This window comes from Salmo trutta, unplaced genomic scaffold (genome assembly GCF_901001165.1).
Source record: "Salmo trutta unplaced genomic scaffold, fSalTru1.1, whole genome shotgun sequence".
NCBI lineage: Eukaryota > Metazoa > Chordata > Actinopteri > Salmoniformes > Salmonidae > Salmo > Salmo trutta.
In genome coordinates, this window is record NW_021823412.1 from 734,419 (window position 1) to 748,839 (window position 14,421).

A 14,421-nucleotide genomic window follows, 5' to 3' on the forward strand; every position below is an offset into this window, starting at 1 on the left:
CTCCCCTCCCCTCCCCTTCCCTTAACCCTCCCCTTCCCTCCCCTCCCCTCTCCTCCCCCTCCCTTGCCCTCCCTTCCCTCCTCCCTCCTTTCCATTTCAGTTCTAAAGAGCCTTTCCAGAAAATGACCACAAAAACCAACAACATGAACCCAAAAGCACTTAGCTGAAGCACAATCCCTCTCTGTTTTCACAAATGTGTCAAATCTAATCATCACACACACACACACACACACACACACACACACACACACACACACACACACACACACATAAATCAAATCATCATTTTGAGTATTTTTCTCCCCTCCAGTCTCATGTGTTCTATCCACTCCGAACAGCCAATGACAGAATGACACATAATGAACTGAAACTGATAAACCATAGACGCCCCGCTGTCGTCACGGAGACGCCCCGCTGACGTCACGGAGACGCCCCGCTGTCGTCACGGAGACGCCCCGCTGTCGTCACGGAGACGCCCCGCTGACGTCACGGAGACGCCCCGCTGTCGTCACGGAGACGCCCCCGCTGTCGTCACGGAGACGCCACCGCTGACGTCACGGAGACGCCACGCTGACGTCACGGAGACGCCCGCTGTCGTCACGGAGACGCCCCGCTGACGTCACGGAGACGCCCCGCTGTCGTCACGGAGACGCCCCGCTGACGTCACGGAGACGCCCCGCTGTCGTCACGGAGACGCCCCGCTGTCGTCACGGAGACGCCCCGCTGACGTCACGGAGACGCCACGCTGACGTCACGGAGACGCCACGCTGACGTCACGGAGACGCCACGCTGTCGTCACGGAGACGCCCCAAAAGTCAACCAGGTCTCACAGTGTGACGGCAGAATTAGACGTTCACCTATGTTTCTCAAACGTCAAATTTCAAAGTTGTTCCAAATGTCAAATGTCTAAGTGTTTAGGTATTCACTCCACATTTGTAAGGTTAGGGTTCAGTTAAGGCATTAACTCTGAATGGTTAAGTCTGTATTTGACGTCAACATCTGACTTTGGATGTAAAGGTTGCATGTTTGAATTCAGCCACAGAAAGTTGTTTTTGATATTTTGTTTAAAGCCTATCCCAAACCTTAACCCTTATCCTTAACCATTCAGAATTAATGACTAACCTTAACCCTTACCTTAACCATTCAGAATGAATGACTAACCTTAACCCTTACCTTAACCATTCAGAATTAATGCCTAACCTTAACCCTTACCTTAACCATTCAGAATGAATGACTAACCTTAACCCTTACCTTAACCATTCAGAATTAATGCCTAACCTTAACCCTTACCATAACCATTCAGAATGAATGACTAACCTTAACCCTTACCTTAACCATTCAGAATGAATGACTAACCTTAACCCTTACCTTAACCATTCCGAATGAATGACTAACCTTAACCCTTACCTTAACCATTTAGAATTAGTGACTAACCTTAACCCTTACCTTAACCATTTAGAATTAGTGACTAACCTTAAAATGTTCTGTTTGGAACCACTTCGGAATTTGAGATTTGAGAAACATGGATAAATGTCTAATTCTGATGTGAGACTGAGAGCTTGTTGCAAAATGGTGTGTGTGTGATTCTGCCTTCTACTTGTGTCTGTCTCTCTCTCTCAATTATACATGTCAGTATAACTCCAATCTAATGGAACATGATGATACACATTGAGGCAGATGCCAGGATCCATGGTGGAGCCACCCAGCCTGGTCCCTTCAGACTGTTATAATGGACTTGAATTGTCTGTGTGTGTGTGTGTGTGTGTGTGTGTGTGTGTGTGTGTGTGTGTGTGTGTGTGTGTGTGTGTGTGTGTGTGTGTGTGAGAGAGAGAGAGAGAGAGAGAGAGAGGGAGAGAGAGAGAGAGAGAGAGAGGGAGAGGGAGAGAGACACCCAGCCTGGTCACTTCAGACTGTCATAATGGACTTTAATAGTAGAGGTTTAATAGGGCCGATCGATGGGAGGATCTGAGGGTCCCAAATGGCTCCCTATTCCCTATGGGCCCTAGTCAAATGTAGTGCACTATGTAGGGAAGCATCCTGTGTCTGATTGCTGGCTCTCTCTCTCCCTTGTCCCTCTGAGGGCGATTACAGTGAAGAGAAGTAATAATCTGATATCATTATGGTCGATGGATACATGGCTCATCCATAACTGCTGCACTGTGTGTGTGTGTGTGTGTGTGTGTGAGAGAGAGAGAGAAAGACATAGATAGAGAGTGAGGGTATGTCAACCGCGCGCACACACACACACACACACACACACACACACACACACACACACACACACACACACACACAACACCACTTTCCCGGTTTTATAGACTCTCTCCAACCTCCTACTTCCCCTCCTGTTGACTGAGTGGTTTTCTCTTTTCTGTCTCTCTTCTCCTGTTGCAACACTTTCCTCCCCATCCCCATATCCCTCTCTTCTCTCCTCTGTCCCAGTCTGTCTCTCTCCTCCTCTCTTCCTCTGTCCCAGTATCCCTCTCTCCTCCTCTCTTCCACTCTGTCTGTCCTCCTCTGTAGCTGTCCTCCTCTCTCCTCCTCTCCTTCTCTGTCCTCCTCTGTAGCTCTCCTCCTCTCTCCTCCTCTCCTTCTCTGTCCTCCTCTGTAGCTGTCCTCCTCTCTCCTCCTCTCCTTCTCTGTCCTCCTCTGTAGCTCTCCTCCTCTCCTTCTCTGTCCTCCTCTGTAGCTGTCCTCCTCTCTCTTCCTCTCCTTCTCTGTCCTCCTCTGTAGCTGTCCTCCTCTCTCCTCCTCTCTCCTCCTCTCTCCTCCTCTCCTTCTCTGTCCTCCTCTGTAGCTCTCCTCCTCTCCTCCTGTCCCACTCTGTTGCTCTCCTTCTCTCCACCTCTGTCAGTGTCCATCCCTCTCTCTTCCTCTCCTCCTCTGTCAGAGTGTCCATCCTCTCTCTCCTCCTCTGTCCCAGCCTGTCCATCTCTGTGTGTTGAGATGTCGTCCCTACTGAGAAAAGAGATGCAGAGGATGTTGTTTAGACCTGAAGGACAGAAACTACAGAAGTTTATAGAGATACATGAAGCAACACCAGGAAGACATTTTCTCTGTGTCTACGGTAAAAATCAGCATCTTCTGTTTCATTTGTTTGATTTTATTGTTCATTTATTTATTCAATCATCTTGCTTTTTTTTAATTTTCTACGATTCTCTCCTTCTATTTCTCTTTCTAAATGATGTTCTGTCTGTTTCCGTGCTGGTTTTTCTTCTTTATAATGATGGATTGATGGTCCCGTGCGGCTCAGTTGGTAGAGTATGATGCTTGTAATGCCAGGGTTGTGGGTTCCAGTCCCATGTGTGACCAAATCTCTTTCTAAATGATGTTGTGGTTTTTCTTCTGTTTTCTTCCATTCTTACTTTCCTTTGGTCTCTGATGAAGAGATGATGATGTTTCTGTTTTAGGACTACTTGTTCTTTTTAATGACGGATGGATGGATTGTTTTTGTTTTTTTTCTCAAAGACCTCAGGGAAGTCTGTTGATGAGGAGGTTACTAAGGTCATATAACACACTGCATCTGCTATGGAAAATAGGCTTGAATAGTTTGTCTTTGGATACAGTCCGTGAACGTCACCAATAGAGGAGTATTACTTCAACTCGCTAATTGAATTTCCAATTGCTGGATAACATCCGTTGTCCTCGGGAAAACGGCATCCCTTTTGGAACAATGCATTTTGTCCCCTATTGGGAAAAACAACATTAGCTTTGCTTGAGAAAACGGCTTGACTATTCCTTTCCAAAACATAATTGTTGTCCTCTGGTCCACAGTGACCAAGACCAAAGAGGTGCAGCTGTGTGTGGTGAGATCTCGGAAATCACTGTATTCTGGATCAAACAAGTTGCTGAATTCCCAGAAATCCGGATCGAAAAAGAAGCTCAAGTCTCAGTTTTGCCTGAGTTCCTGCTTGGAGGACTCCTACTTGAGGACGGAAGTCTGGCTCCTCCAGGACCTCACTCTGCTGGACGGGCGGGATCCGGACGTGGTAAGGAACATCATTCTCAGATTTTGCATTACATCCGTGTTTACATTTAAGTGTTGACTCTTGGGGCCGCCATGATTCTGTCCTCACTGCAAGGTGAACAGTTGTTCCATTACAACATTTACTGTGACATTCTTCTTCTTCTAGTCCCCCTTTGATGACCTCACCTCCCCTCTCTTCTCCCCCCCCCCCCCCCGGCCCCTGTAGGACGACCCGTGTTTCCTGATGCACCTCTCCACTGTGCGGTCGGTGACGGCCTTCAGCTGCGGCGCCAAGTACTGCATGGCGCGGGCCCTGGTTGCCCTGAGCGACAAGCACTGCGGGCGACCTTTGACTCTGGTGAACTATGACCTGGCCTACATCAGTCCGTCGTCTATATATTTGAACAGAGGAGACTGTGTGGTGCTGATGCAGATATGTTTCTACGCTGCTAACCTGGTGTGTCTGTCCTTGTGCCCTGTACCTCTGGACTGACAGAGATATTTTGGATTTGGATTTATTGTGGATCCCCAAGGCAGCAGCTACTCTTCCTGGGGTCCGGCAAAATGCAAGCAGTTATACCATTTTAGAGAGAGAGAAAGAGTCTGAGTGTGTGTGTGTGTGTGTGTGTGTGTGAATCATAGGCTCTACCATGTATCAAGAATACACTATTTAAAATGACTGTCTTTCCAGATTTCTAAGTCTCTGTGTTGCTTGTACTTATAAACCTTCTGTCTCTGTTCTGATTCGGAACGTTCTAACACTGTTCCTTAAGCATGTGAAATGATTACAGCTAATAATCGGAATAAAATGTAACAACTTTCCTTTTGTCTTCTTATGTTGTCATTCCATCAGTTTGGGAAGTTTTTTTTATAATTTTTCTCTTTCAAATATCTTCCGTAGATGGCAGCAGCAAAACTAAATCAACAAACTCTGACATCATGTGGTTATTTTTGATGACCAAATCAAAGACAGTAGAGTGACAAGATGACCAAATCAAAGACAGTACAAGTATAAAGATGACCAAATCAAAGACAGTACAGTGTAAAGATGACCAAATCAAAGACAGTACAGTGTAAAGATGACCAAATCAAAGACAGTACAAGTATAAAGATGACCAAATCAAAGACAGTACAGTGTAAAGGTGACCAAATCAAAGACAGTACAAGTATAAAGATGACCAAATCAAAGACAGTACAGTGTAAAGGTGACCAAATCAAAGACAGTACAGTGTAAAGATTACCAAATCAAAGACAGTACAAGAATAAAGATGACCAAATCAAAGACAGTACAAGTATAAAGATAGACTGAAAGTGCTTCTCCAACAGAAATCCCCGATCACGGTTGTAGGTGAAGGCGATGTCATGGCGACGCTGGCTAGCTAAGCTCATGCGCAGAAACACGTCATCGGGTCTAACGGTCGTCTCTCGCCAAACTGCGCATGTGCAAGCCGTCAAAGACACTCCTTGACTTTCACGAGGTTGTAGTAACAACATGTTCACAACTACTTAAGACGTTGGCTCTGATCCAGGTAGTGCCTTTCGATTTCGAGAAAATTAACAACTATTGAAAAATCTTTCACTTCTCTCATTGATTTATCAAACTCCGGCCTGGTCTGTTTCGCGATGTTGCGCCTCTGGGTTTAGAAACTCTGTGACCAAATTTCCTGATAAAAAAAAAAAATAGAAAACACATTGTTTAATATTTACAGCTACATTATTACAATTATTACAACACTTCAAATAAATGAATTTAAATAAAAGGTATCAAATAAATTGGGTAAAAATGGTTTAGAAAAGTTTTTTTAACGACATTTGTCCGGAAAGGCGCATGCGCGGGACCAGAGAACGGCCGCGTGCCTGGCGCCAAAATTCGAAAAGCGGAGGAGAGTGTTCTGTTGTTGACAGCACCAGCTCTCCTTACAGCGTCGTGGTTTTTACACGTTATTACAACATATCGAAAAGGATTACTTTGGAAATACTTTGGGAAAGGACAACGCAAAGATGCACATCAAATCTATTATCTTAGAAGGATTCAAGTCCTACGCGCAGAGGACTGAAATCAACGGATTTGATCCGCTCTTCAACGCTATTACTGGACTTAACGGGAGTGGAAAATCCAATATTCTCGACTCGATATGTTTTCTATTGGGGATAACCAACTTGTCTCAGGTAATATGCTACTTATTCATTAATACGCAGAGATGTTAGTTTTTATCCAGTGAGCTAAAGACATTTCCTTGAAGTTAGCGTGTTGCGTTAGCTAGCTAACGTTAGCTTACCGTGCCCAGGTTCATCGGCGGTTACAGTAACGTTAGTGGAGAAGCTAGCGAGCTGTAACGTTATTTCCATCTCATCTCCCAGGTGCGAGCGGCCAATCTCCAGGATTTGGTGTACAAGAACGGTCAGGCCGGCATCACCAAAGCCACGGTGTCCATAACATTTGACAACGCAAACAAGAGCCAGAGTCCGCTTGGGTTCGAGACCCACGACGAAATCACGGTCACAAGACAGGTAAAAAGTTGTTCTCCTCTTTCCTCCTATTCCTGTTTGTGGGAAGAGTAATGTTCCTGAATAAAACATGTTTGCCTTGCTCCAGCAGGTCCAAACTAAGGGATACTACTAGCTAACTACAACTTCTGTCAAGTGTTCTGATTGAACCTGTTATGGCATAGATGGTAGCTACTGCGTTAGGTCTGAAAATAGTCCCAACTAGGACTGTTCCCCTTCCCATAATCACTACACTCACTGTCCACTGACGTGATTTCTCAGCTGTATTGTTACCAGCCACTCAAACTAGTCATGATTTTCACTGTGATGACGTGATTTCTCAGCTGTATTGTTACCAGCCACTCAAACTAGTCATGATTTTCACTGTGATGATGTGATTTCTCAGCTGTATTGTTACCAGCCACTCAAACGAGTCATGATTTTCACTGTGATGACGTGATTTCTCAGCTGTATTGTAACCAGCCACTCAAACTAGTCATGATTTTCACTGTGATGATGTGATTTCTCAGCTGTATTGTTACCAGCCACTCAAACTAGTCATGATTTTCACTGTGATGACGTCTCATGCGTCAATCACTGCACTGACGTTGACTTCTTACTACTGCATTATTAGCTATTCATACTAAGTTAATGCCTTTTCCTATAAAACTATTTATTACTTTACCTCATCCTCTTGTTCTACTCACAGGTGGTGAGGTAGCTATTATTAGTCAATCAAACTGTAGAGGACGCTCTTATTAAAAATGTTACTATGATGAAGTGGATTGTCAGTTCTCTGTGTCCTTCTCCAATCCCAGGTGATGGTAGGTGGTAGGAACAAGTACCTGATCAACGGGGTGAATGCCAACAACACCAGGGTACAGGATCTGTTCTGCTCTGTGGGACTCAACGTTAACAACCCCCACTTCCTCATCATGCAGGTAGGTGCTTAAACACCACAAGTACCTGGGGTGTTGTTCATTAGTCCCACATTGTAGCAAAAAATTATACAAATAACTTGAATCTTTCTTTTTATATATTTCTTTTTACAATATTTAAGGGGAGAATCACCAAGGTTCTGAACATGAAACCGCCTGAGGTAAGTCTATATACACACACACTGTAGAATCATGAAATCTTGTAATTACTTGATGCTTCCATAGTACACACACTTCCTGTGGAAAGACAGACACACAAACACTCCTTTGCCCTCCTCTCTACATCTCCTCTCTAACCTTCCTCTCTCCTCTGTAGATCCTAGCCATGATAGAGGAGGCAGCAGGAACCAGGATGTAACTCTAACCTTCCTCTCTCCTCTGTAGATCCTAGCCATGATAGAGGAGGCAGCAGGAACCAGGATGTAACTCTAACCTTCCTCTCTCCTCTGTAGATCCTAGCCATGATAGAGGAGGCAGCAGGAACCAGGATGTAACTCTAACCTTCCTCTCTCTTCTGTAGATCCTAGCCATGATAGAGGAGGCAGCAGGAACCAGGATGTATGAGTGTAAAAAGATCACCGCCCAGAAAATCATTGAGAAGAAAGAAGCCAAACTCAAAGAAATACAGACGGTGGGGCCGCCATTTTACCTGTGTTAACGTAGCTCTGTGTTTCCTGGTCCTGGGGACCCAAAGGGGAGCACGGTTTGTTTTTCTCTCTAGAAAACTAAGTTCAAATGTTCATCAGGCCTTTAGTTGAATCTAGGTTCAACCCTGTGGCTCAGATGTAGAGCATGGTGTTTGCAACGCCAGCATGGTGTGTGCAACGCCAGGGTTGTGGGTTCGATTCCCACGGGGGGCCAGTACAAAAAAAATGCATGAAATGAAATGTATGCATTCACTACTGTAAGTCGCTCTGGATAAGAGCGTCTGCTAAATGACTAAAATGTAAAAACTCTTCATCAGGCCTTCAGTTGAATCTAGTGTGTTAGTGCTAGGGATCCCCAGGATTGGGGAAATGGACGTAGCTCCTACTATCAAAAATGGTGCCTTGGATATTGGTGGCATTTGACTAATTTGTGTTTGGTTGTGTTCAGATCCTTAATGAAGAGATCACTCCTACCATGCAGAAGCTGAAGGAGGTAGGAAGTCCCGTTTTTAGGAACATGAAATCATCACTTCAGCCCAATACAAGACCTTTCTATCTGTTTTGCCAATGTTTACATCCTTGTCCCCTGATGAGTGTGACCCTGGAATAAACACCCCCATGGATCTTTACTACACGTTCCTTCCTGTCCATCCCATGTGACTCAGTTGGTAGAGCATGGCACTTGTAATGCCAGGGGTTGTGGGTTCGATTCCCACGGGAGACCAGTAGGAATGAATAATGTATGCATTTCAGTAGAGTAAGTGGTTCTGGGTAAGAGCGTCTGCTAAATGACTCATATGTAAATGTCTCCCCTTCATTAACCATCTTTATCCTTTCTGTCTTCCTTCACGGTCCTCTCTCCGTCCCTGTGTCCTCTCTCCGTCCCTGTGTCCTCTCTCCGTCCCTGTGTCCTCTCTCCGTCCCTCTGTCCTCTCTCCGTCCCTCTGTCCTCTCTCCGTCCCTCTGTCCGTCCCTCTCTCCGTCCCTCTCTCCGTCCCTCTCTCCGTCCCTCTCTCCGTCCCCTCTCCGTCCCCTCTGTCGTCCCTCTGTCCTCTCTGTCGTCCCTCTGTCCTCTCTCCGTCCCTCTGTCCTCTCTGTCGTCCCTCTGTCCTCTCTCCGTCCCTCTGTCCTCTCTCCGTCCCTCTGTCCTCTCTCCGTCCTCTCTCCGTCTCTCTGTCCTCTCTCTGTCCTCTCTCTGTCCTCTCTCTGTCCTCTCTCTGTCCTCTCTCTGTCCGTCCCTCTGTCCGTCTCTCTGTCCTCCTGTAGGAGCGTTCTTCATACCTGGAGTACCAGAAGTTGATGAGGGAGATGGAACACCTGAGTCGTCTGTACGTGGCCTGGCTGTTTGTCTGCGCTGAGGAGACCAAGGTACACACACACACACACACTGAAGGTCCTGTGTGGAATATTACCTCATGTTCTAGCTGCTGTGGTGTCTTGTCATGGTGTTGTCGTGGTGTCTTGTCATGGTGTCGTGGTGTTGTCGTGGTGTCATGTTGTGGTGTCTTGTCATGGTGTTGTCGTGGTGTTGTCGTGGTGTCTTGTCATGTTGTGGTCGTGGTGTCTTGTCGTGGTGTCTTGTCGTGGTGTCTTGTCGTGGTGTCTTGTCGTGGTGTTGTGGTGTCTTGTCATGTTGTGGTCGTGGTGTCTTGTCGTGGTGTTGTCGTGGTGTCTTGTCATGTTGTGGTCGTGGTGTCTTGTCGTGTTGTGGTCGTGGTGTCTTGTCGTGGTGTCGTTGTGGTGTCTTGTTGTCGTGGTGTTGTCGTGGTGTCTTGTCGTGTTGTGGTCGTGGTGTCTTGTCGTGGTGTCGTTGTGGTGTCTTGTCGTGGTGTTGTCGTGGTGTCGTTGTGGTGTCTTGTCGTGGTGTCGTTGTGGTGTCTTGTTGTGGTGGTGTCGTGGTGTCATGTTGTTGTCGTGGTGTCTTGGTGTGTTGTCGTGGTGTCTTGTCGTGGTGTCTTGTTGTCGTGGTGTCTTGTGTTGTTGTCGTGGTGTGTCGTTGTTGTCGTGGTGTCTTGTCATGTTGTTGTCGTGGTGTCTTGTCATGGTGTCTTGTCGTGGTGTCTTGTCGTGGTGTCTTGTAAGCCCAGCAATGTCCGTTGGGGATGAATAACAAAGTGAATGGAATGTGATTGAATTCACTGTGATTTGGGTTCACAGGTGAAGTTTAATGGAACTGTTGTTGATTTAACATATTGTTGATTTCAATCTCAGGTGAAGTCAGCGGAGGACCTGAAGGTAATGCAGGACTCCATCACTCAGCTGCAGGCCAACATGGCAGAAAACGAAAACAAGGTCCAGGAACTCTCCGCCCAGATACAGGAACTGCAGAAGAAAAGGGACCAAGTAATGAAATTCAATTCAATACAACTTTATTAATCCATTCTGGGAGCGTTGGAGCAACAACAAAAAAACATGTTGCAACATAGAACACGGATGGGCACCACTTCTCTAATGTGAATGAATGATAGTGGCAGATCTATGCAACACGTTTCTATCTGCAGCTGTTGAATCTCATTGAATGAGCCCTTTGGTCACGGACAGTTATATTTCAAACATTTAGCTTGGAGGTTATTATATTTGACTATGTTCTGTTGGGGGTCCTGGCGTCTCTCGGGGGGGGGGGGGGGGGGGGTCCTGGCTCCTGTCGGGGGGGGGGTGTGTCCGTCCTGGTGCCTGTCGGGGGAGGTGTCCTGGCGCCTGTCGGGGGGGGGGGGTCCTGGCGCCTGTCGGGGGGGGGTCCTGGCGCCTGTCGGGGGGGTGTGTCCGTCCTGGCGCCTGTCGGGGGGGGGGGGGGGGGGGGTCCTGGCGTCTGTCGGGGGGGGGGGGGGGGGGGCGTCCTGGCGCCTGTCGGGGGGGTGTCCTGACGTCTGTCTGTCTCTCCTGCCCTACAGGAGGTTGGTGGAGTGCTGAAGGGTTTAGAGGAGACTCTGTCTGAGGTCCAGAGGGTCGACGCTAAAGCCCAGAGTGCTGTGGACATGAAGAAACAGAACCTGACAGAGGAGACCAAGAAGAGGAAGGAACTGTTGAAGAGCATGGAGGAGGTGAGAGGAGGGAGGATAAAGAGAGAGAGGGTGTGGGGGGGTGTGTGTGTGTGAGAGAGAGAGAGAGAGAGAGAGAGGAAGACGAGCAGACAGTCATACTTCAGCCTAACTAAAACCACTCTCTCTCTGTCTCTCTCTCTCTGTCTGTCTGTCTGTGTTCCCCCCCAGGATAAGAAGATGCTAGTTGTTAAGGAAGGAGAGGTATCCAAGGTAGCAGAGAAGCTGTCTGCCCTACAGGAGAAAGGTCAGAAGGACAGCGCCGCCCTAGAGGCAGCACAGAGTCACTTCAAGGCTGTGTCCGCAGGGCTGTCCACCAATGAGGACGGAGAAGAGGCCACGCTCGCCGGACAGATGATGACCTGCAAGAACGACATGAGTAAAGCTGACACCGAGGCCAAACAGGTGACGATGACCTCTGACCTCTATCTGACCTACGACCTTCAAAGAATGCAAACTGAATGAGAATGATGACCTCAATAAAAGAGTTGTGAATCAGAGTTTTTCCTGCCGCGTTGGATGAGTATCTCTAAGTCTTCATTCTCTTCCTGTCGGTTGTTCTCCCCAGGCCCAGATGAAGCTGAAGCATGCCCAGCAGGAGTTGAAGGCCAAGCAGGCGGAGGTGAAGAAGATGGACTCTGGTTACCAGAAAGACCAGGAAGCCTTCAACACTGTCAAGAAGAACAAGGAGAAACTAGAGGCTGATATGGGGAAACTACAGTACCAAGGTAGAGGAGAGAGAGAAACTACAGTACCAAGGTAGAGGAGAGAGAGAAACTACAGTACCAAGGTAGAGGAGAGAGAGAGAGAGAAACTACAGTACCAAGGTAGAGGAGAGAGAGAAACTACAGTACCAAGGTAGAGGAGAGAGGGAGAAACTACAGTACCAAGGTAGAGGAGAGAGAGAGAAACTACAGTACCAAGGTAGAGGAGAGAGGGAGAAACTACAGTACCAAGGTAGAGGAGAGAGGGAGAAACTACAGTACCAAGGTAGAGGAGAGAGAGAGAAACTACAGTACCAAGGTAGAGGAGAGAGAGAAACTACAGTACCAAGGTAGAGGAGAGAGAGAAACTACAGTACCAAGGTAGAGGAGAGAGAGAGAAACTACAGTACCAAGGTAGAGGAGAGAGAGGGAGAAACTACAGTACCAAGGTAGAGGAGAGAGGGAGAAACTACAGTACCGAGAGAGAAACTACAGTACCAAGGTAGAGGAGAGGGGGAGAGAAACTACAGTACCATGGTAGAGGAGAGAGAGAAACTACAGTACCAAGGTAGAGGAGAGAGAGAGAAACTACAGTACCAAGGTAGAGGAGAGAGGGAGACTACAGTACCAAGGTAGAGGAGAGAGAGAGAAACTACAGTACCAAGGTAGAGGGGAGAGGGAGAAACTACAGTACCAAGGTAGAGGGGAGAGGGAGAAACTACAGTACCAAGGTAGAGGGAGAGAGAGAGAAACTACAGTACCAAGGTAGAGGAGAGAGGGAGAAACTACAGTACCAAGGTAGAGGAGAGAGAGAGAAACTACAGTACCAAGGTAGAGGAGAGAGGGAGACTACAGTACCAAGGTAGAGGAGAGTGGGAGAGAAACTACAGTACCAAGGTAGAGGAGAGAGAGAAACTACAGTACCAAGGTAGAGGAGAGAGAGGGAGAAACTACAGTACCAAGGTAGAGGAGAGAGAGAGAGAGAAACTACAGTACCAAGGTAGAGGAGAGAGAGAAACTACAGTACCAAGGTAGAGGAGAGAGAGAGAGAGAAACTACAGTACCAAGGTAGAGGAGAGAGGGAGAAACTACAGTACCAAGGTAGAGGAGAGAGAGAGAAACTACAGTACCAAGGTAGAGGAGAGAGAGAAACTACAGTACCAAGGTAGAGGAGAGAGAGAGAAACAGTACCAAGGTAGAGGAGAGAGAGAAACTACAGTACCAAGGTAGAGGAGAGAGAGAGAAACTACAGTACCAAGGTAGAGGAGAGAGAGAGAAACTACAGTACCAAGGTAGAGGAGAGAGAGAGAGAAACTACAGTACCAAGGTAGAGGAGAGAGAGAGAGAAACTACAGTACCAAGGTAGAGGAGAGAGAGGGAGAAACTACAGTACCAAGGTAGAGGAGAGAGAGGGAGAAACTACAGTACCAAGGTAGAGGAGAGAGGGAGGGAGAAACTACAGTACCAAGGTAGAGGAGAGAGAGAGAGAGAAACTACAGTACCAAGGTAGAGGAGAGGGAGAAACTACAGTACCAAGGTAGAGGAGAGAGAGAGAGAGAAACTACAGTACCAAGGTAGAGAGAGAGGGGAGAAACTACAGTACCAAGGTAGAGGAGAGAGAGAGAAACTACAGTACCAAGGTAGAGGGAGAGAGAGAAACTACAGTACCAAGGTAGAGGAGAGAGAGAGAAACTACAGTACCAAGGTAGAGGAGAGAGAGAGAGAAACTACAGTACCAAGGGTAGAGGAGAGAGAGAGAGAGAAACTACAGTACCAAGGTAGAGGAGAGAGAGGGAGAAACTACAGTACCAAGGTAGAGGAGAGGGGGAGAGAAACTACAGTACCAAGGTAGAGGAGAGAGAGGGAGAAACTACAGTACCAAGGTAGAGGAGAGAGAGAGAGAGAAACTACAGTACCAAGGTAGAGGAGAGAGAGAGAGAGAAACTACAGTACCAAGGTAGAGGAGAGAGAGAGAGAAACTACAGTACCAAGGTAGAGGAGAGAGAGAGAGAGAAACTACAGTACCAAGGTAGAGGAGAGAGAGAGAGAAAATACAGTACCAAGGTAGAGGAGAGAGAGGGAGAAACTACAGTACCAAGGTAGAGGAGAGAGAGGGAGAAACTACAGTACCAATGTAGATAGAGAGAGAGAGAGAAAACTACAGTAACCAAGGTAGAGGAGAGAGAGAGAGAGAGAGAGAAACTACAGTACCAAGGTAGAGGAGAGAGAGAGAGAGAGAGAGAAACTACAGTACCAAGGTAGAGAGAGAGAGAGAGAAACTACAGTACCAAGGTAGAGAGAGAGAGAAACTACAGTACCAGGTAAGGAGGAGAGAGAGAAACTACAGTACAAGGTAGAGGAGAGAGAGAGAAACTACAGTACCAAGGTAGAGTCGAGAGAGAGAGAGAGAAACTACAGTACCAAGGTAGAGGAGAGAGAGGGAGAAAACTACAGTAACCAAGGTAGAGGAGAGAGAGAAACTACAGTACCAAGGTAAGATGAGAGAGAGAGAGACGAGAGAGAGATAGAAACTACAGTACCAGGTAGAGGAGGAGAGAGAGAAACTTACAGTACCAAGGTAGAGGAGAGAGGAGAAACTACAGTACCAAGGTAGAGGAGAGAGAGGGAGAAAACTACAGT

The 14,421-nt window shown here is 47.1% G+C and overlaps 2 protein-coding genes across 2 annotated transcripts in view; both read left to right on the forward strand.

Annotated features, from left to right (window-relative positions):
- The first annotated feature begins 2,892 nt into the window (after nucleotides 1–2,892).
- Nucleotides 2,893–4,789, forward strand: LOC115190804 (exocyst complex component 1-like). Its single transcript, XM_029748887.1, has 3 exons — nucleotides 2,893–3,067; nucleotides 3,775–3,989; nucleotides 4,194–4,789. The coding sequence occupies exons 1-3, from the start codon at nucleotides 2,947–2,949 to the stop codon at nucleotides 4,458–4,460; spliced, it is 603 nt and encodes a 200-aa protein (XP_029604747.1). The 5' UTR covers nucleotides 2,893–2,946; the 3' UTR covers nucleotides 4,461–4,789.
- A 1,028-nt stretch (nucleotides 4,790–5,817) lies between these two features.
- LOC115190783 (structural maintenance of chromosomes protein 2) overlaps nucleotides 5,818–14,421 on the forward strand; it is a 41,909-nt gene continuing 33,305 nt past the window's right edge. The window contains exons 1-11 of the mRNA XM_029748849.1: nucleotides 5,818–6,136; nucleotides 6,329–6,478; nucleotides 7,273–7,395; nucleotides 7,515–7,553; nucleotides 7,913–8,023; nucleotides 8,488–8,532; nucleotides 9,306–9,407; nucleotides 10,251–10,382; nucleotides 10,931–11,080; nucleotides 11,249–11,482; nucleotides 11,646–11,805. Coding sequence (XP_029604709.1) covers nucleotides 5,969–6,136; nucleotides 6,329–6,478; nucleotides 7,273–7,395; nucleotides 7,515–7,553; nucleotides 7,913–8,023; nucleotides 8,488–8,532; nucleotides 9,306–9,407; nucleotides 10,251–10,382; nucleotides 10,931–11,080; nucleotides 11,249–11,482; nucleotides 11,646–11,805 — 1,414 coding nt within the window. The 5' untranslated portion in view covers nucleotides 5,818–5,968. The remainder of the gene's footprint in view (nucleotides 6,137–6,328; nucleotides 6,479–7,272; nucleotides 7,396–7,514; nucleotides 7,554–7,912; nucleotides 8,024–8,487; nucleotides 8,533–9,305; nucleotides 9,408–10,250; nucleotides 10,383–10,930; nucleotides 11,081–11,248; nucleotides 11,483–11,645; nucleotides 11,806–14,421) is intronic.

Excerpts from the sequence above, each read along its gene's own strand:
- LOC115190804 (XM_029748887.1), top strand. The coding sequence starts at position 2,947 with ATGTCGTCCCTACTGAGAAAAGAGATGCAGAGGATGTTGTTTAGACCT. Across the intron at positions 3,068-3,774 it reads ACATTTTCTCTGTGTCTACG|TGACCAAGACCAAAGAGGTG; the intron begins GTAAAAATCAGC and ends TCTGGTCCACAG. Across the intron at positions 3,990-4,193 it reads ACGGGCGGGATCCGGACGTG|GACGACCCGTGTTTCCTGAT; the intron begins GTAAGGAACATC and ends CGGCCCCTGTAG.